Raw genomic sequence first — 20151 nt, 5'->3', positions numbered from 1 at the left:
TGAATGTGTTAAATAGCATTGTTAAATAATATCCTCCACTTTGGAGAAGTTGCATAAGTGGGAACCGAAATTTGATCGAGATATGAAATTTTTGATTTATTCAAAAATTTAACATTTGCGACTTTTCAAAAAGAATCACCCATATATCAAAAATTTCATATTTTGTTCAAATTTCTGTTTCCACTCACCAAACTTCACTAATATAGAATATATTTCTGGATAATGCTATTTCATTCATTCTGAAGAAATTTCGTGAGTGGAAACAGAAATTTGAACAAAATATGAAAATTTTGATTTATTTGAAAATTAAACATTTGCGACTTTTCAAAAAGAATTACCCATTTCGAATACAACTGACACATCAAATGAAGGAATAATTGAATGCGCAAACGGAGGTTCGCTGACTCTTCAGAATACGACAATGGAAGAAATTGTATGTGACAACAAGGCAGCCATAACGATTGAACATGGAAAAACAGTGAAAATGGAAAAAATCAACATGAAATCCATTGAACTCACAAATGGAAATGTAAGCGCAGTGAATATTGTGATGAATACGGGAAATGTTGTTGAGATTAGAGAGGCAACATTTTACAACTGTTTGGCTTGCTCTGGTTGTGGAGGAGGGATATATGCTTCGTTTGCTGGAAGCGGAAAGCTGAGCATCGGAAAAGATGGAACGCTCTCATCGTTTTCAAAGTGCGGAGCAAGTGAAACAAGAACTCAATGCGGATACGGGGGAGGGCTGTTTATGAAGGCTGCTGGTTAGTTCAATGATTATTCGATTTCTTCAGTCAGCTTTATGAGCGGAGTTGAAAAAAACCATGCAGCGAAAGGAGGAAACAACATGTTTTTTGATGAGGGGAATTTGGCAGATTTGATGAATTCTGGAAAAGTGAATGTGACGATCTCGACAAATGCAGCAGAATACGATGATGCAATGGGCTTCGAAAATGGCAATGAGGATTATGGGATTCCTCTGGCTCTCTATTTCATTGCTCCATTTCCTCTGCCAGCAGTCGTTGGAGGAAACAACAAGAGAGACTTCAGTGGATGTGGCCACTCGGGCTATCCTTGCTCAACAATCGCATTCTCAGCCAATCTTCGTTTTTCTTCATCGGACAAAGACATTTTGCTTGATCCTTCATTTGTTTGGAGCGAAGAGACAGAAATGACAACTGGAGAATGGAAAGTGAAATGTGCGCAAAAGAACACAAGAATTGTGATTTCTCCTCCATTTCCAACAGATTCATCTTCTTTAATAACAGTCACTCAGCCAGCGACAATGACGAATATCACGTTTGCATTGCCATTGTCGCTCAACTCCAGAACATCCTTCATTCAATGCAACGGAAATAGCCTAACATTAAACAGTTGCGGATTTTCTATAACTAATTCAGAAGAAAGCAACGAAATCAATTTCAGCTTTGCAAAAATTAGTGGTGGAACATTTGTTGCAAATGGTTTTGTTGTTGTTGCAGAAACAAATAATAAAGCATTTTCAGAGAGTATGTTTTTGTTTGAGGGAGGAAGTTCATTCACGTTGCAGAGCTGCGAATTCAACGGAATAACCGTGAAAAATGGAAATGGGGGACTGCTTTACTCAAACGCGAATGGAGGTGACTCAGAGATTGTGATTGACGGATGCCAAATAAGTTAATTATGTGAAGACGGAAACGAGCTGAATGGCGGATCTTTGTTTGTCCAGAAACAGGGGAATATGGATGTAACTGTGAAGAATACCAGATTCAGCATCTGTTGTGTACCATGCCGTGAAGAATTGAATGGAGGAAAAGGATTAGGAGGAGGGATATATCTGCATATTTCAGATAATAATGGAATTCATTCGCTGAAAAACCTGACATTCTTTGAGTGCAAAGCGTGGAAAGGAAACAACATATTTGCGGATGGAAGAAACTTGACTTATGTGGTTCAAGTGGATAACTTCCAAATTTCCTGGAGGGAGATGGGCAAAACGGATTTGTTGGGGTATGAGCGAGTCTCCTGCAATCGAGATTATGCGATTCATTTATCTGCATTTCTGACTTCATTATCTGGAAGTGGATACGTTGAAGGCGAGACAGATGGAGGGTATTATCACTCAGGATGCGGATTTTCATTTGTGTCTTGCCACACAATCAGCAAAGTTGTTGAATTGAGATTTGGATCAGCGCAAGAACAAGGTGTTGCCGTTGTTCTTCCATCGTTCCGGCTGAACAGCTTCACAAGGCTTGCCTCGTGTTCTGTTTCAATTTTGGCTACAACAAAAGGCACATCAATTTTTGTCTGCAGCAACGGAAGCGTGGATGGTGATGGCTTGGTCGAAACAGCAGCAGATGTGTCGATTTCAAACATCTCTTTTTTGTTTCCTCCAAGATTCGTTGAAAATTCTCGATTGTTTCTGATTCTGTGCCAGCAATCAACTTTTAGCATTGCTAATTGCTCAGTGACAAGGCATATAGAAAGCGAGGCAATCGAATTCAGCATTCTTTGTGCAACAGGAGGCGAAATTCATTTAACTGAATTTGAGCTGAAAAGAATTGATTTTGGAGATATTGCAGCAGTTGAGCTGAGAGGGCAAGGAACATTATTATTTGTAGTAGGATGCACTTTTGAAGCGGTTGAGAGTCTGTCACATAATGGACTGATTCACTTGACCGAGGAATCTTCAGCCGACATCAAGGAGCTAACAGTCAATGGCTCAACACTAGAAAGTGGCAGTGTCATTTCATTCGGGGAATGAAGCTGAATGAAAATTGCATCGAGCGAATTGTCGAACGTGACTCGCAATGGAGGGAATGGCTCAGTCTTTTTAGGCGTTATTGGACAGGGAAAGCGAGTAGAGATCAGTGGCTGTGTGTTTTCGAAAGCTATGTGTTAAGGCGAGATTCCATTTGGTGGAATGGGAGCATTCAATGTGTCGAATAGACGAGAGTTGTGCAGCGCAGGGAGCACAGGGATTTGGAGGAGGACTGCATCTGAAATTTGATGTAAAATGTTCAGTATTCAATAAAGTCAAACACGTTCACAGAAAATTTTGCTTCAAAGGGAAATGACTTATTCCTGCTTTGCGGGAATCCAGAAACGCTGATCAAAAAAGATCTGTGGTTTGGTACAATTGACGAACTGAACATGCCCGAGCAAAGCTTCTGGGTTATGGACTCTGTTGAAAGCCCAGTTATTGACTATTCGATCAAGAAATATCTGTTTTTCGGAACAGGAGATATCATTTTTGTTGAGGCAGGAAAAAGCACGTTGCCGAACTGTGGAAGCGATGTGAATCCATGCGATCGATTGGAAGTTGGGTTTGAGAAACCTGAAAGAGAACCAGACGACTGTGCAGATTAACAACAACAACTGGGTTTCCAGAGAGATGAGAAGAGATGGGAAGCAGCTGACCATCCGCGGAGTTGCAGCCAAATCAGAACTGAGAATAGAAAGCAACGGATTCTTCAATGTAACTGATGACCTAACACCAACAGTGCTTCTGCTCAACGGACTTATTTTCAAACTTCATGCCTCTCCAGCAAAAGGTAATGTTGGCGTTATTCGGATGAATGGTGGACAAGTGACAGCCCTGGATTGTGAGTTTGGAGAGAGTGAAAATGTCTGTCAGCAATTTGAATGCGTCTCATGTTGCATTTGAAAGAAATGTATTGCACGAGAAAATCAAAAGCGAAAGTTTTGGAATCAATGTTGAAAATATTTCTGATTGCTTTCGAAGGATTTGTTTTGTATGTTGTTTTGTGCAGAAAAGTCAAGAATGAAGCAGATAATTTGAGGGAATTAGTGAATGACTCAGTGAGAAAAAATCAGAAGGCATTTGAGATGGTGACGATGGAGATGCCGCTGGAGGAACAATGGATTTGAGCTGAAAGAGATGCTGAGAAAAAGAACATTTTGAAGATATGTCACAAAGATTTTGAATATTCAAAACGTTTGGAGACAAGCATTATCTTCACGCTTCTCTTTTCATTCAAAGTTCAGATTTATTTAATAGTTAGCATCATCATTGTCGCTTGTTATCGTTCAACTTATCTTTTCTTCATAGTCTTCTTCATCAATGAGAACAATAGCTTCCTTCCTTCTTTTTTCGTATTCAACATCCCATTGGCAAACATTTTGAGAATAAGTGCGTCTTGGTTCATAATCAAAATTATCAGTTCCTTCGGCTGTTCCTTCTTCGCAGGGAAGCAATTTTGATATTGAATGATTGTCTTTTTCTTCTTCTAATCTTCCCAAAATAAGTGAAAGTGTTTGCTTTCCAATTGGAGAAGAGATGCAAGAGTATATCTTGCTTGTTGCTTGTTTCTTCGCTCTTTCAAAAGAAACAGCAACCCTCACTTCACTCCATCTTGTATTTTCTTCTTCGTTGTATGGAGCAGCGAAAATTCTTCCTTCTTCGCTGCTCCATATAAGATTTAATTTTAAATCTTTAACCCTCAGTTTCGGTGAGACTCTCACATGAAGCCGCGGTTCGTATGTGAGGAAGTGCCTATTGATCGGCGCACTTCCTATCTCATTTGTTGATGAGTCAAATCTTTTTTTGAAAAAAGAGATTAGCTCATCAACAGATGAGATGTCCTCTCGGGAGTTCTGCGCTTTTCTTGAGAGGACCCCACATTCTCCATCAACCTCTCTTTTTCCGTGACCTTCAGCAAAGAAGGAAAGCGAAGTGGATGAGAATTTTTTAAAAATGGAAGATGAAGGATGGAGGACGAAGTGGAGGAATGCACCATTCCGGAAATGGGGACCGCAGTCGGTCCAAACTTTGAGCGATCTGTTTGAACATAATGATTGAAGAGTGAGATCAAGTGCATTTTCAAGGCATTCAAAAGAATATCGACTGTTTTTGGAAAACACTTCTGAACAAAAGTGGAAACTTGATTTGTAATGTTTATTGTGTTGTGATTGATAAATAACAACTCTCAGGTGAGATATTTCTTTCTTTTCGTAAAAAAAACTCTGCTCACCTGGGATTGTTTTATTGGAAGGCACCAGTTTTGTTTGAAATCGAGAATTGCAATCATTTTTCCGAATGAAAGTTCTTCAATACATTGATGATAATAATTTCTCTGTTTGTTCTGGATTATTTGATGAATTTCTAATACTCTTTTTTCTTCTTTTTCCTTCAACGTTAAATGTCTGATTCTTTGAATCTTCGATAATATTTCTCTTCGAGCACACAAATTACACACATAAGCTCTTCTTTTTGATTTTCTAATATTTTTTGAAAGTGCGTAAAAGTGCGAATAGCTAAGTTTGACAACAATTTCCTTCAACATTTGCTTCCAAAGCGAATATTTGGATCCATAAATAATACGTATTTCATTCTCGAACCATTTTTCATCTCCGTTTTTCAAAGTTTGATCAATTATATCATTTGAAGATTCTTTCAAAAATGTGGATATCATCATTTTTTTCATTTTAGAATTTTTTGTTTCGATATTTGATGAATGAAATGTTTTCTCTATAGAGTTTTCAATTGCTAAATTCATATGAGTACCATTTATATTATTCTCATAATCAAATAGATTACCTTTATTTATTTCAGTCAGAAAATGCGAGAAAGAAGTTTGGAAAATTGTATCAGATGAGCAGCTGGAACTTGCAGCGCTGTATGAACAGGCGGAAGACATGGTTCGAGAGGCGGCAGCTGAGTATGCAGTGTGTGATGAAAATCGATACTCCTATGAAGAATTAATACGTTTATTTCTTATTTGATTTTTGCTTATTTAATCTTTTGATATATCAAATTGAACATTTGATAAATTTTTATTGTTTATTATTGTAATGTAATCTCTATGTTTTTGAAAGAAGTTTGTTTTTGATATGAATTGATTTGATTCAAGTTCTTCTTTGGATTTCAATGAAGTATTTCGTTTGTTTTCTCCAATGGAGTTCTTTTTTATATAAAGAAAATGATTATCATATTCCATCAAGTTTGGAGAAGGTTTATTTGGTATTTCTTTTTCTTTCTTTGTATTCAGAAACACCATATCATCTACAGACAATTCTTCAATAACAGAATTACGTTTTTTCCTTTTTTTCAAGCAACATTCTGTGGTGTGTTTTTTAAGCCACCATTCACAAAACGAAAAATTGAAATGAGTCATTGCTTCAAAAAATATTAAAAAAGGTTAAATTAATGATATATGAAAACGTTTTCGAGCGGTTGGAGTGTAGGGCTTTGATGAACGAATTACTCCATAATCATGACGTTTCAGCATTCTTTTGGCATGAACAATGTTGTTCTTTGTGCAACTCCACCCCGCTTGAAACAGCTCGTGCTCCTTCACAACATTCAAAAATGTTTGCAGGAGCAAAACTTTGTCTTTTTTATTTAGAAAATCGTACAAAATTCCACAATGAAACAGAACTTTGGTATATTTTCCTTTTGCAAATGAAAACAAATTTTTTTTTAATTATGAAAAACAAAGATAATACAATACCATTCAAACACTCAATGAAGGATTGCTTCACTTTCTTTTCATTATTTATGTGTTCCAAATAATATATAAATAGTTGATTCTCTGTGTTATTTGATCACTATTTCTAATACTTTTTTTGTTCTTGACAAATTTGAGATTTTTTGCTTTGAGAATAAAATTCAAATTGCATTTGTTTGATTTATAATTTTTTTTTTTTTTTTTGGTGACGGAATGATCAACATTTTCTGATCATTTGTGATCTGATTTTCAGATCAATTAATATTTTGTGACTTTTCAAAAAAATTTTGCCATATAAAAAAAGCAAAGGAAACATCGCCTTTCCATTTCAATCAATAATCACCGATTAAGGCCTCAGCAGAGTTTCGCAGGCTCCCTTCAAAAGTGGAAAAAGTTGATTATCTTCTGAAACAAGATGGAATTAGACCTTCAGATCTTGTGAAAGATAAAATTATTACTCATTTTTCCATTTACCGGCATATGGCTTCAAAAAAAGCAGGGCGTGATCCTCAACATGCTGGCAGACCTGGGTTATTTTGCAAAGAAGAAATCAAGGAAATAAAAGATTGTGCAATTGCTCAAATATAATCAACAAACAAATTTATAATTTCAGACATTATCAGATTTGTGTGTTGCTTTATGTTTGTTTTATTTTTTATTATGCATTTTTGATAGTCAGAAAATGTGATGATGAAGAAAAAGAAGGAATGATCACCAAAACCTGAAGTCATGAAAATCAGCAAAAAATGGGCACGCAGGTTGATAAAGAAATGTGGATTACTGAAATTAATAAAACCAACTTTTATTGATCTTTATCACCTTCAAGCATCTACCATTGAAAATTTGAGGAATAGGTTTTCGTTGATGAAAAATGTGATTGATGATTATAATATTTTATCAGATTTAATTATCAATATGCGTAATTCTTTTTGAAAAGTCGCAACTGTGTATTTCTCAAATAAATTAAAATATTCATATTTTTATGTAATTTTTGTTAACATACACTACACTTCTCCAATCTAAAGGTTATTTCTGGATAATGCCATTTCAAACGTTCTAAAGAAGATTCGTGAGTGGAAACAGAAATTTGATCAAGATATGAAATTTTTGATTTATTTGAGAATTAAACATTTGCGAATTTTCAAAAAAATTTTGACATATGGGTTATTCTTTTTGAAAAATTATAGATCTTCCCGTTATTGTATTTTATGAAATAAATAATTATATATCCAAAAACTTTTGTGCACCATTTAGATATTTATCACAAACGGAAGACATTTCTTTATTTTTAAAATTTTCCACAAACCAAAATAGCTCACATTATAATAGAATTCAAAGGGAAATTGTAAATTCATTAAAAATGTATATTTTCATTGATACGAGAAGAAATCATTCTTTCAAAGTATGTTTTTCTTACATCTTTTCACAACACTGTTTTTGGTGATAATGATTATTCATCATTCGCTAAAAATGAACAACTATTAATATAATCATTTTCTTGATTGAAAATGGAGTGTGAATTAAAAATGAGTTATTATTTGTGTTGAAATTGTATTTATCATTTATGTTCTATTATTTGTCATTATTCTTTTATGTTGCTAAATTTTAACAATCATTTTTGACTAAGGAAAATTACAAATTAATCATTCTTTTTTATTTTTCATTTAATCTTTTGTTATGATATGAAAAATTGTTTATTTAATTATGATTTATTGATCAAAAATTTAATCTGTAAAAACTGCTTTGTGGAAAGAACCAGAAGAAAGAAATGGATATTGGATCATAACAAGAAAGAGAACAAACAGCTGCATATATCATGTTCAAGTTTGACAATCTCGTGCTTCACTGCTTTTGCGAAATGAAAGGCAAACTCCAATCTAACATCTCTCTGTCCGCTGATTGCGCCATTGTCGGAGTAAATGGTAATCTGAATTACACTCCACTTAGACAGCTTATTTGACTCTGATACTTCGTTTATCTCTTCAATCTTCTCCGTTTTCACATATTCTTCTGATATTTCCGTGAAGATTTAAAATTCACAAAATCACGTTCTCTTTCATCAATGTTTGAGCACGAAGATGATCTCTGGAAGAAGAGCATACGGTGGAATGCGTCAGAGCTGCTAAATGGTGCAAAGGGGCACGCGACAAAGAAGACGGTGGAGTTTTCCATAAGGATGATGGCGTGAGAGTGCATGACGCTTCAGATACCATTTGGGGAATACGAGGCTGAGGTGGCAGTGTAGAAGATTGTGAATGGAGAAAGTCCTGACCTGAGAAGGTTGAGTGGGAATTCATACGAGAATGGTGTTCGTGAGAACCTATTGGAAGCGGTAGGAAAACGGACGATGTTGAGAAAGCTGCGTCGAGAGTTTGTTGGGTGCTTTGGTGGAAGGGAAGCGTTGGTGAAGATTACAAATGCAATTGACCTGAAGGACACCACATTGGATGACAAGCAACGCTCAACTGCGAATGCCACGGAACTTGTTGGGAAGTTCAGAGATTGAAGAGTGAATAAAATGAAGGTGATAATTTTTTTTGCAGAAAAAGCATTTTTGTCAAATCAACTTCAATATTTTCATTTATTATTTTGAGTGAATTTCTCCAAACAATGTTTTGTTTAGAACGTCATCACATTTCTTTTTGTTTCATACATCGAATTTTTGGTTTTTGTTTGTTGTGCATCACTTTGCTTATTCTTTTTATCAAAAAAGAATTTACAAGTTTTCTGAGCGGCACTTTAATATTTGAATATTCAAATTTCAAATTCACTTAGTATCAGTGTTCTTAATAAGCAAGCTATTGTCATTTTCGCTAATTTTAAATTGATGCTTTTGAATTTTGTTTATGAAAATAATAATTTACACAACACATGAATGATAAAGCTTATTTAGAGTTGAATCAATTAGAAAAAGTGTCATTTTCCAACAAATGATGTATGTTCTATTTCATTTTCCTTTATCCCAATCTGCATTTCTTCCTTCCTTCTTTTTCTGCTGTATCCTCTTCTTTATCAGCATCCTCTGCGCCCGTTTCCAAAACCAAATCTTCTTCCTTCTCCTTCTCCTCTTTCATTTCTTTTTATTTCACTTCAAGTTCTTTTATCCCCCTCTTCCTCCACTTCATCTCCCTTTGCTCCTTTCAATTCCTACTTCATTTCTGCTTCTTTCTCTATACACTGGAGAATTGTCACACTTCGCAACAACAACTTTTGCAACGAGAGATTTCAATCTCCACTGTTCCATAATTGATGTTCATCCACTTATCTTCACAACCGAATTTGCCGACTGTTTAAAGCTTCTCAGACGCTTTTATGAAAGAAAACGATCCGAAGACACAGCATTTTATTGCTCTTCTTTAGATATCTCAGCTCACACTGAGAAGAAGAAAGGAAGGAAGATGAAAATAAAGGGCATAGGTGTATTTAAGGTTCAATTCCAATCCTTGTTTTTTCTATAAATCATTGTGATAAATAAAAAGTACATTTAATAACAAAACATTTGTATGGACTAGAATTTTGAAATTCGTTTTGTTCCTTAAGAAAAATCAATTTTTTAAAATCACCCATAAATCTGAGTATTTTTTCAAAATTTTGATAAAAATTGATAATTTTGAAACAAAAAGTTGATGAAAGGTCGTTAATTATTATATACACTAACTTTATTTATGATTTTTTTAAAAATAAAGCATTTAAAAAAATAAATTAAAAAATTCAAATATTTTGATCAATCCCACAATTAAATTTTTAATGTCTAAAAAATTGGAATTTGCTTTCTTTCGTCAAGAATTGAACCCTCGCTTTCGAACAGAAAACAATTTGAATGTATGGATATAATGTTAAAGGATGCAGCGAATGATATTTAATATTTTATTTATTCTTTGATGTTTATAATCAAATCATATTTAAGTAATAAATGAAATATAAAAAATGTTTATCAATAGTGTTTTTGTATATTGTTATATACATATTTATAATGTTATTTAAATGAAAAAAATCTCATTTTATTCGTTAACAGAACTTTATGCAGTTGTTTTTTCATTTCACAAATCATTTCGTAATTCGTTTGTTCAATTTTCAAGAGAAATGAAAAAATAGTGTTAACATTCACTCATCTGTATTTCATACGCAGTGATCATCAACTGCAATTTTTTAAAAGATGTTATAAACTTTGATTTATTGATAGATAAAATTAAACAGCAAAACTTTCATAAAAATTTCAAAAAATTGAAAAACAAATATCATTCAAAATTCTCAACAATTGGTGAATTGATTAAACTATCAATAGTCGTTAGAAAAAGAGTTTGATATCATTTCCGTCAACAATTGAATCACTTCCGCCAAAGTGGGTCTGCCATTTGGCTCATCTCCCCACATCTTCTCCATCAGCTCAATAAGATCTTCTCCTTCGATTCCTTCTGTCAAAGGTCGCACCCCATCCTTCATCATCTCCTGCGCTTCTTCTGCCTCACATTCACTCAATGGCACTTCCCCGGTTGTCATCTCATGCAGAATCAGTCCAAGTGTGAAAACAACTGCCTTTTCTATTCCATCATCTTCATTTCCTTCTTCTGGTGCCTTCCATCGCTTCATTTCTTTCTTCTCCTTTTCATCTTCCAATTCCTCTGTCAAAACAAATATTTCATCATTTCCTTCCTCAACAAAGATTGAATATGGGCACAATTGTTTCCCCATCATTTCCACTCTTTCATCTCCAACTGATATCAAATGCTCAAATAGCTCTGCCACTACTTTTACCACTTCCTTCCCATCAATGACATCCATCGATCTTGTTCCCAGCGTGAAATCACCTTGCACTGAATGAATCACAGAATGCAATGTTTTGATGTTCTTTTTCTCCTTTTCTCTAAATGGCTTCTTTGCTGATATTACATTGAGTGGATGAGATTGAGGTACCAATGAAACAGAAGCATTCTCGGAAAATGGAAATGGAGATTCCAAATCTGGAAGATCATTCTCATTCAGCTCTCCATCAGTCATTGAAGGAGGCTCTGGAAGATCTTCTTCATCGTTGTCAATGAGAAGTGGAATCTGGCTTGTCATCCCTTCCAGCAATGTCGATGGCATTTCACTCATCTCAAAGCTCCCTTCATTCCCTTCTCTTCTCCTCCTCTCAATCTTCCCCATTATCTCCTCGTTTTCTAATCTCTCTTTCTCAACTTTCTCTTCTGATTCTTTCAGTTTCTTTCGCAGAAACACAACCACCACAACAAACAAACCAACAAAAATCACCAGAACAATAATGCACCCAATGAAGGCAAACAAACTCCGTTCAGTTTGTTCTTCCCCTTTTGATATTATTTCATCCCCCTTTGGTTCAATCTCACTTTTGTTCTTCAGAATGAATGAATATGTTGATGAAGGATTCTCTGCATTCCCAAACAAAATATGCACACTCACCTCGATTTCATCTCCACAACAGCTGATGAGATCTTTTCCCACACTCCCTTCGACTTCTCTTTCTGACAAGAATCCATTTGAATCAAAATCATGTTTTTCAATCTCTTTCTCTCCTCCTTTCCTCTTCACAATTGAAAATGACAGATTGCATGGAACAAGAAGCATTCCTTTGAATATCAGTTTCGTTCTATCTGTCTCTTCTTTTGCTTCAACGCTTTCCAGAACTGGAATGAAGAATGATGAATCCCTTTCTGAAGCAATCCCTTCAAATGCACATCCTTCATTCAAAATCCAAAGTGATGTGTTATCCTTCCAACCATCTCCTCCTTTCAAACTCATCACATTCAATGCTCCTGAATCTGAACAGATTATATTTCTTCTCAGTGATGGATATCCTTCAATTGATGGATTATTGTTCATAAACTCTCCTTTCTCAATTATCACATTTCCTCCCTTCATTGTTATTCCACCTTCAGCTGAATTCGAGATTGTTGTATCTTTCATCAAAACTGAACTCTTCACTACATCCACAAGAGATCCATCCCAGCTGCACATCTCTTCTTCCTCGTTCAAATATTGCTCATTTCTTTCCTTTGAACTCCCATCGAAAATGCAACTGTCCATTTTCACATCCAAACAATCCTCCAATTTCATCAATTTCCCTTTTGTGGTCTTTGAACTGACTCCGCCTATTGTGCAATTTGCCAATTGAATTGTCTTTTTCATTGCTAAGCAAGATATCAATGATTCTTCATTTCCATCAACTGTGATATTTTCTGTATTGAAATCCTTGATTGTTAATTGTCCGCATTCATTAATATCTATCAAAGAAGTTTCAATTGTCGAATTACAAATCTTTAATGAATCGATGACTGATGAAAGTGAAGATGAAGTATATAACGCTGATTTATGAAGAATGAGATTTGATATTGTGCATCCCTCAAGTTGTAATTCTCCTTTTTCCATATTTATAATGTGAAATGGAATGCTTGCTAATTCTATACTTCCTTCTCCAGCCGATTGTTTTGAACTGAACGAATAATTCATAATTTCAAGAATCCCTCTTTCTGGCTACATCAGTGATCCATGTTGAGAGATGAAATTCGAATCAAACACAAAGTTCACTCTCATCAATGAAACTGTTCCTGCTGTTGAAATCAAAGAATTATTTTCACTTGTTATCTCTGATTTCACTTCAACTTCACACGTTTCTCTGCTCTTCGAGCTCAAACTCATTTCCTTCAAATTAATCTCTTCCTCAATTGCGCTCATTGCCGCAATGAACATCAGAAGAACAGATTTTGATGTATGATGCGCCAGGCCATGATATATCGAATGACAAAAAAACGCATAACTTCCACACCCAAATGTGTCAAACCCACCATTCGACACAGACACAACCACCCACTTCAGAGAAACAAGAAACACTTGAAGTCCCATTTCTTCATATTTTCCATCTTCCCCAACAAATGCATTCCCATCATCCTTGTATTCTGAGCAATCAAATGCAAAACGCTCTATATTCACACTGTTCACCAGATTTCTGCTCTTCACAATCATGTTCTTCCCAACTGTTGCTGAGCATCCTGAAAATTATATCGATGAAAGCTGAAATGCTTCTTTATTTGAACTGCAATCCAGATATATCCCTCCTCCTTTTCCTCCATTGTTCTCATTCTCACAAACACATCCAGTGAATGAACTCTCTTGAATTGCAATGTATCCTCCTTCATTCAATGCTATCTTCAGTGCTCCTCCTTCTTCACTCTTCTTCGAAATTGCCCCATCAACTGTACTTCCATTCATCACCATCCCAACATCCATATTCCCTCCAAATACTGCTGCCTCTCCATCAACTGCTGCTGTGCTATCAATCTCCAATCTTTCCAGTGTGCAATTCAACAGCCTCACTTTAAATTCTTGATCGTTCACACTTCCTGATGAAAGTGAAATTGAAAACAATGAAACCGTTGATTTTGCATCTGAAATCGTGACAGAATCCAGTTTAATCATTTTTCCTGTTGATTTGATCAAGAAATATCCAATCGTGTTTTGCTTCCCTCCAATCACACTCATTTCACAGTTCTTCATGTGTAGCACGCCATTTTGAGTGCTCGATTCAATCACTGCTGAGATTGTTTTACTGAAACTTGATGGAATAACAATCCCAATGAACTCCATTTCTTTTTAACCTTGTGCTTTTTTTGCATAATTTTCACTCAAATCGGCTATATCATTTAACATCTATTTTTTCCAGAAGAAAATAAATGGTATTTTATTCGTTTTGTCAAAAATTTTAATGTAACAGTGTTTATTATTGAAAATAATGTTTCGCACACCTTGTTAGAGCTTCTATTTTCATTACCAACATTTCATAACATTAATATCCTCCCACTGCACAAAATTGATTAGCTTAAAAATCATAATCAAAAAACATAAAGATTTGAATGAGATATTGATTATTATTCATCACATACTTTTAAACTACATTTATATATATGATTTGTTATATGTTCGAAAGCGAGGGTTCAATTCTTGACGAAAGAAAGCAAATTCCAATTTTTTAGACATTAAAAATTTAATTGTGGGATTGATCAAAATATTTGAATTTTTTAATTTATTTTTTTAAATGCTTTATTTTTAAAAAAATCATAAATAAAGTTAGTGTATATAATAATTAACGACCTTTCATCAACTTTTTGTTTCAAAATTATCAATTTTTATCAAAATTTTGAAAAAATACTCAGATTTATGGGTGATTTTAAAAAATTGATTTTTCTTAAGGAACAAAACGAATTTCAAAATTCTAGTCCATACAAATGTTTTGTTATTAAATGTACTTTTTATTTATCACAATGATTTATAGAAAAAACAAGGATTGGAATTGAACCTTAAATACACCTATGCCCCACTTTTCCCTTCAAAAATCCCTTCCCCTCCAATCAGATAGTCTCTCCCAGAATCAACACAAGCAGTGCTGATTTGCTACAACCAACATGATCGAAGAGGATTGTGTGTGAATATCTTGGAAGAGAGAGAAGAGGAAGGAGGTGGAATAGAAGAAGAAGAAAAGAAATATTCAAATTTTCCAACAGGTTGAGAAAAAATTTTCTTCTGTTGCTTCTAACGAGAAGCTGCGAAGGAGAGAACAGCATCATTTATGTCTAATGGAAGAGAAGTGAATTGGATGTATCTTTTGAAGAATTGAATAGAAGAAGAAAAATTAAACTAAGAATAGAGTAATGTATAAATCAATTTCGTCAAAAAAAGAAGTTTTTCAAAAGATAATCAAATTTTATTTTTCTTACCATAAACCCATTTCGAATTTCGTATTTTTCGTTGATCTGCAGTTTGCATAAATGTTTATTTTTTGATTGTTAATGGTAAATATGTTATAAAGAAGTGATCAATAAGCATTAAAACGATTTCTGCAAATTTCCAAGTTATTAAAATCTTTAATTGATCGAAAAGATCAAATTGAACAATTTACATAATGAATATTCTTTGAAACATTTTTTTTTTAAAAAAAAACTCAATAATAAAATTTCAATCGATGAAATGAATTTTCGTTGTTTATTATTTTTCACCATTGAAAAAACAACTTTTTGAAAAAATTAATGATTATTTTATATATAACTATTCCAAAAATTTCGACTTTAACTTTTGTTGTGACATTTTATATTCATATATATATTATTTATTTTTAATAATATTTTAATAGTGATAGAGATGCTAATTTATTGTTATTAAATGTTTTTTTTTTCATTTTTTTTAAAAAATTATTATTTCGTTGTTTGATGTTAATTTTTTTTTTCTGATAATATGGAAAAGGAGATAAAATTCATGTTAGTTTTGAATTTTCAGAAATTTTCAGAAGGATAGTTATAAATAGGAATTATTTATTTTTGGAAGATCTTTGGATATTTGACTCGTCAATTTTTGTTGGAATTAATTCAAAGCCCTAAAATATAAAAATGATTTGATAAAATTTTTTAATTTTTGAACAACAGCATATATATATATAAATATATATATTATCATTTAACTATTATGAAAATACTTTCAAAATAAAATATGTGTATTATAAAACCTGAATCAACTTTTAATTCATGATCTAAATTTCTTTAGAAAGAAATAGAACGCATCGGTGGTGATGAAGTTGATTCATAACTTGCCAATTTGTTTTACACTTACAGGCAATCATCTTCAGCAATTAATGATTTTCTGAAGTATTTGAATGGTTTGGTTTTTAATTTTTTAATATTATGTTGAAAAAATGATGAATTGTGTTTTTGATAATTTTCTGCTTTATGTATGTCAAAATTTTTTTGAAAAGTTCCTTTTGTTTAATTTTCAAATAAGACAAAAATTTCATATTTCGATCAAATTTCTGTACCCACTGACTAAATTTCGCTGAAATGGAAAAATAAACATTATCAAGATTTTATTTTCATAATAGCAAATTTTGGCAAGTGGAAACAGATATTTGATCGAAATATGAAATTATAATTCTATTTGAAAATTAAACGAAAGGAACTTTTCAAAAAAATTTAGACATATATTTATGTTTCTTTTTTCATGAACAGAATATCATATAAAGCTGCTGGAAGACCTGTCTGTGGTGTACAACAACACTCCGTTGCACACTCAGACAACAATGCTGCAAGCCCTGTCTCGCAACACATCATTATCCGATTTGCAAGACTATGGATATGATGTCACAGAAGGAAAATTTATTTATGCGAAGCAAACGCTCAAAAAGAACCAAGGATTTATCATCCCGCCTCAAAAACCTCATCTTCCTTCTTGCAAAAGTGGTTTGAATTTATTAAAAATTTTTTGAACTATTTTCATTGTTTATTTTAGGCTTAAATGAACAGGACTGGGAAAAGGGCAACAACTGGATGTTGGCCCATTTAACTGAAGCTTCAACTTCGCTTCAATCTGCAAAGAAAAAGCAGCGAGCAGAGCCATACTATGAGAGATTTATTGACGAAGCAGCTTGGGAAGAAGAAATAATCACAGAAAACAATTCTTCAAAAAAAAACAATCTTCTTCTTCTTCAACATTTTCTCAACGAAATAAAAATTCAAAAACCATTTCAGAAAAAAATTCTCCTTCTTCAAATTCTTCTCCTTCTCAAGCTGTTGATGCCCCTATCAGTACTCCAATAAGGAGAGAAAGGGGCTCAACAAAAAAATCAAAATCAAAATTCAAATCACAAACGTCACTCTTCTCCATCTCCATTTCCTATTCACAAAATATACAAATCAAAAACTACTTCTTCACAAATATCAATTACAAAAAAATTGAAAGAAAAAATTAATTCTTCATTATTTCAGAATGATAATGTGTTTGTGAATGAGCAATTAGTTGATTATGCCACTTCACCCACTTTTATTCCACCTCAAGCATTTCAAAATCTCTTTTCTTCATTTTCTGAAGAGAATGACACTTCTCCGACTCCACAAAAAACACATTCAGATAAAAGTTATAATTCAAATCATGAAAATAATTCGAATATCATTTCAAATAATTACTCAATGGATCTTCATCCTTCAAATTGTTCATTCTCTCCATCAACCTCTACAAGTATCAAAACCGCTGCAATCGCCTCATCAAAAACTCAGAAAGGTTTAAAAAAAATCATGGAAACACTTGCTATTTGGCTTCTCTTCTTCAATGCATATCTTTAATCACTTCACAAAAACAAACAATCATTTCAAAGCCACAGTCAAAAAAGACATTATCTTTTCGAATGATGAGTATTTGTAATCAAATCCTCATTGATGGAACAAAAGTGCGTTCGTGGGCCCCATCGCTTATTTATAAATGGGAAGACTTTTGTGGATATAGAAGCAGACAGCAACAAAATGTCACTGAGGCGTTTGACAATCTTCACCAACTTCTTCATAAAGATGAGTTGATAAACAAGGACACTTTCAATCCTGTTTTAATCACTCATTTCAAATGCCAAAAATGCAAAAAAATATCAAATCGTTTCAATGATATTTGTTACAATGTTGTCATCAATTCATCCTCTCCTCATAAAGGTCTATCTTCTATCTTTTCGACTGAGATACTGAACGGAAAAAATGCTGTATATTGCAACGATTGCAAAGAGAAATGCTGTGCTGAGAGATGGGAAGAAATGGCTGCATTTCCAGAGGTGCTGGCCCTTTGTCACGAATGCACTGACTCTGCTTGCTCTGCTCCTTCAAAAACACTTCTGATTGAAACTGATCGTATTCACCAGCGATCGTTTATCAAAGGGTTTTCAACAGAAAACGTTCAACATACGCAAAAGAACAAAAAGGAAATCATCATATATCATCTCGTTGGGCAAATTCTCTTCAAGCGTTTGGATCAAAGAAATGGAAATTACATTGCTGTCGTAAAAAGGAAGAGAGGAAACGATATCAAATGGAATATCTGTAATGAAGCTGATGTGACAGAACTGATATCCAAAAATTTTCAAAGTCATGGAAGGATCTTTATGCTCAAGGTTACACTCCTTCACTTTCATTCTACACAAAAGAAAAAACAAAACCAACGTTTTCAACAATTCAATTTGGAGGATCCTCCTCTTCTGCAGAATCAAATTATACCACTTCAAATTACATATCATCATCATCATCAACAATAACAACATCATCATCGTCATCATCGCACATCCTCATCGAACAACTTTCATCCCACAACTATCATTATCAATCGCATCAAACTATGGATTGGAAGCTTTTAAAGAAAAAAGAAAGAAAACGGGCATCTTTTCTCCGAATGAAAAGAGATTAATCTTCAAGCCCAAAACATAACTGTGGAGTGAGTTTGCAGAAGAAACAAACATTAAAGTTTCTCTTTCCCATTTCTACAAACAGACAACAAACTTCTCCAAAGCGAAAAGACGAACAGATCTCTGCGGAATGTGCGAGAAACTCAACTATCTGGAGAATAAACTCAAATCTTCACAAAACAAAAATGGACTTTCTTCTGCTGAGTTTCATGCACTTAAATTACTTCGTCAACATCGTCTTGTTGCAGAAATGCAACGAAAACATTATCAATCTTCTGTCGACAATCTGAAAGAGGGAGAAGCAGTCTTCGTCTTCGACTTCAAAGAGAAGTGGAAACTCCCTATCAGAAAAAATCAACTTTAACAAGAATTCTTCAATTATCAACAAGTATCTCAATTCACAATTATCTCACTTCAAAAAATTAATAATCAACAAATAAAAAGAACATTCAACTTCTTCTCAGACTGCCTCTCAAATGATCACAGATTTGTTATTGAGTGTCTGGAATCTGTGATCAATAGACACTTCTTCTCACACACTCATACTTTTAAGTTCTTCTGCGATTCGGGACCACACAACCGAAATCGCTTCCTTCTTCACTTCATCCTCTCCAAACAAACGAAACTTCTCAAAAAGAAAAATACTCAACTCAACTTCTTCGCTGAGCACCATGGAAAAAATATCTGTGATAGTGAATTTGGTGCATTAGTTAATTCTATCGACAACAATCTTTCAACTGAACACATCACTACACTTCATGATTTGATCAACTTCTTCGAAAACAATATGAACACTTCGACATCAGCTTCTTCAACTTCACAATCAAACATTTTCTCAACATCATCATCGAACTCTTCACCGTCTTCAACATCTGTCAATAACTTTGAGCATGAGAGGTTCTTTGAAGAGTATGTACCATCTCAGCAAATTTCATGGCCATCACAGTCAGTCCCTCACATGAAGGACTATTTATACTTTGAGCGCAAGGGCTCATTTGTCTGCGCATCTGCTGTTGGATATCTTCCTCAACGCTCTCTGGTTGCCCTCGAATCTTCAACAATGAAAGAAAAAGTTCAAAGATCAAGAAAGTCATTTCACTCTGATATCACATCATCTAACTCTTCTCTTCTTTCTCAATCTTCTCAAGATCTTCTTTCAAGGAGATTTGAGCTTCTTCTTGACTCTTCTTCTTTTAATGAATCTCAAAATTGTTCTTTTGGTGTCCCCTATTAAGAAACTAGTTGTTGTGCATGCTTAGCTGGCACTCTATCGGAAGGGTGCTGGTCATGACTGTTCGTATTTAATACTGCAGCCTCTGGGCTGCTTTATCCGGACCTGGATACGACGAACAGCCTCCCAGGTGTACAGCAGTTAGAATCCGATTGTTTTCTAACTGTTTCTATCCCTATGATGTCCAGATTTTCACTTGGTAATAGTCCCGCTTATATTTGTATTAATCGAGATTCATTTTTTGATGGGTATTGTGAATA

General features: G+C 34.0%; 8 protein-coding genes across 8 annotated transcripts; 5 read left to right on the top strand and 3 right to left on the bottom strand.

Moving 5' to 3' along the window:
- Positions 1-421: 421 nt before the first annotated feature.
- Positions 422-769, top strand: MONOS_12350 (uncharacterized protein; the record flags this gene model as incomplete). The annotated part of the gene is made up of 1 exon (XM_067864964.1): positions 422-769. The coding sequence occupies one exon, from the start codon at positions 422-424 to the stop codon at positions 767-769; it is 348 nt and encodes a 115-aa protein (XP_067727506.1).
- Positions 770-802: 33 nt separating this feature from the next.
- On the top strand, positions 803-1660 carry MONOS_12351 (uncharacterized protein; the record flags this gene model as incomplete). The annotated part of the gene is made up of 1 exon (XM_067864965.1): positions 803-1660. One exon carries the CDS (start codon positions 803-805, stop codon positions 1658-1660), a length of 858 nt encoding a protein of 285 aa, XP_067727505.1.
- Positions 1661-1720: 60 nt separating this feature from the next.
- Positions 1721-2743, top strand: MONOS_12352 (uncharacterized protein; the record flags this gene model as incomplete). Its single annotated transcript, XM_067864966.1, has 1 exon — positions 1721-2743. The coding sequence occupies one exon, from the start codon at positions 1721-1723 to the stop codon at positions 2741-2743; it is 1023 nt and encodes a 340-aa protein (XP_067727504.1).
- A 389-nt stretch (positions 2744-3132) lies between these two features.
- On the top strand, positions 3133-3870 carry MONOS_12353 (uncharacterized protein; the record flags this gene model as incomplete). The annotated part of the gene is made up of 3 exons (XM_067864967.1): positions 3133-3305; positions 3370-3588; positions 3753-3870. 3 exons carry the CDS (start codon positions 3133-3135, stop codon positions 3868-3870), a joined length of 510 nt encoding a protein of 169 aa, XP_067727503.1.
- A 6857-nt stretch (positions 3871-10727) lies between these two features.
- On the bottom strand, positions 10728-12833 carry MONOS_12354 (uncharacterized protein; the record flags this gene model as incomplete). Its single annotated transcript, XM_067864968.1, has 1 exon — positions 10728-12833. One exon carries the CDS (start codon positions 12831-12833, stop codon positions 10728-10730), a length of 2106 nt encoding a protein of 701 aa, XP_067727502.1.
- Positions 12834-12938: 105 nt separating this feature from the next.
- On the bottom strand, positions 12939-13427 carry MONOS_12355 (uncharacterized protein; the record flags this gene model as incomplete). The annotated part of the gene is made up of 1 exon (XM_067864969.1): positions 12939-13427. The coding sequence occupies one exon, from the start codon at positions 13425-13427 to the stop codon at positions 12939-12941; it is 489 nt and encodes a 162-aa protein (XP_067727501.1).
- A 33-nt stretch (positions 13428-13460) lies between these two features.
- MONOS_12356 (uncharacterized protein) lies at positions 13461-14048 on the bottom strand (the record flags this gene model as incomplete). The annotated part of the gene is made up of 1 exon (XM_067864970.1): positions 13461-14048. The coding sequence occupies one exon, from the start codon at positions 14046-14048 to the stop codon at positions 13461-13463; it is 588 nt and encodes a 195-aa protein (XP_067727500.1).
- A 5399-nt stretch (positions 14049-19447) lies between these two features.
- MONOS_12357 (uncharacterized protein) lies at positions 19448-19894 on the top strand (the record flags this gene model as incomplete). Its single annotated transcript, XM_067864971.1, has 1 exon — positions 19448-19894. The coding sequence occupies one exon, from the start codon at positions 19448-19450 to the stop codon at positions 19892-19894; it is 447 nt and encodes a 148-aa protein (XP_067727499.1).
- Positions 19895-20151: the final 257 nt, after the last annotated feature.

Source organism: Monocercomonoides exilis, assembly GCF_001643675.1.
Source record: "Monocercomonoides exilis strain PA203 chromosome Unknown scaffold22-1379369, whole genome shotgun sequence".
Lineage (NCBI taxonomy): Eukaryota > Preaxostyla > Oxymonadida > Polymastigidae > Monocercomonoides > Monocercomonoides exilis.
Note: the sequence above shows the minus strand (reverse complement) of the source record. Positions and strands in the feature narration are given on the sequence as shown.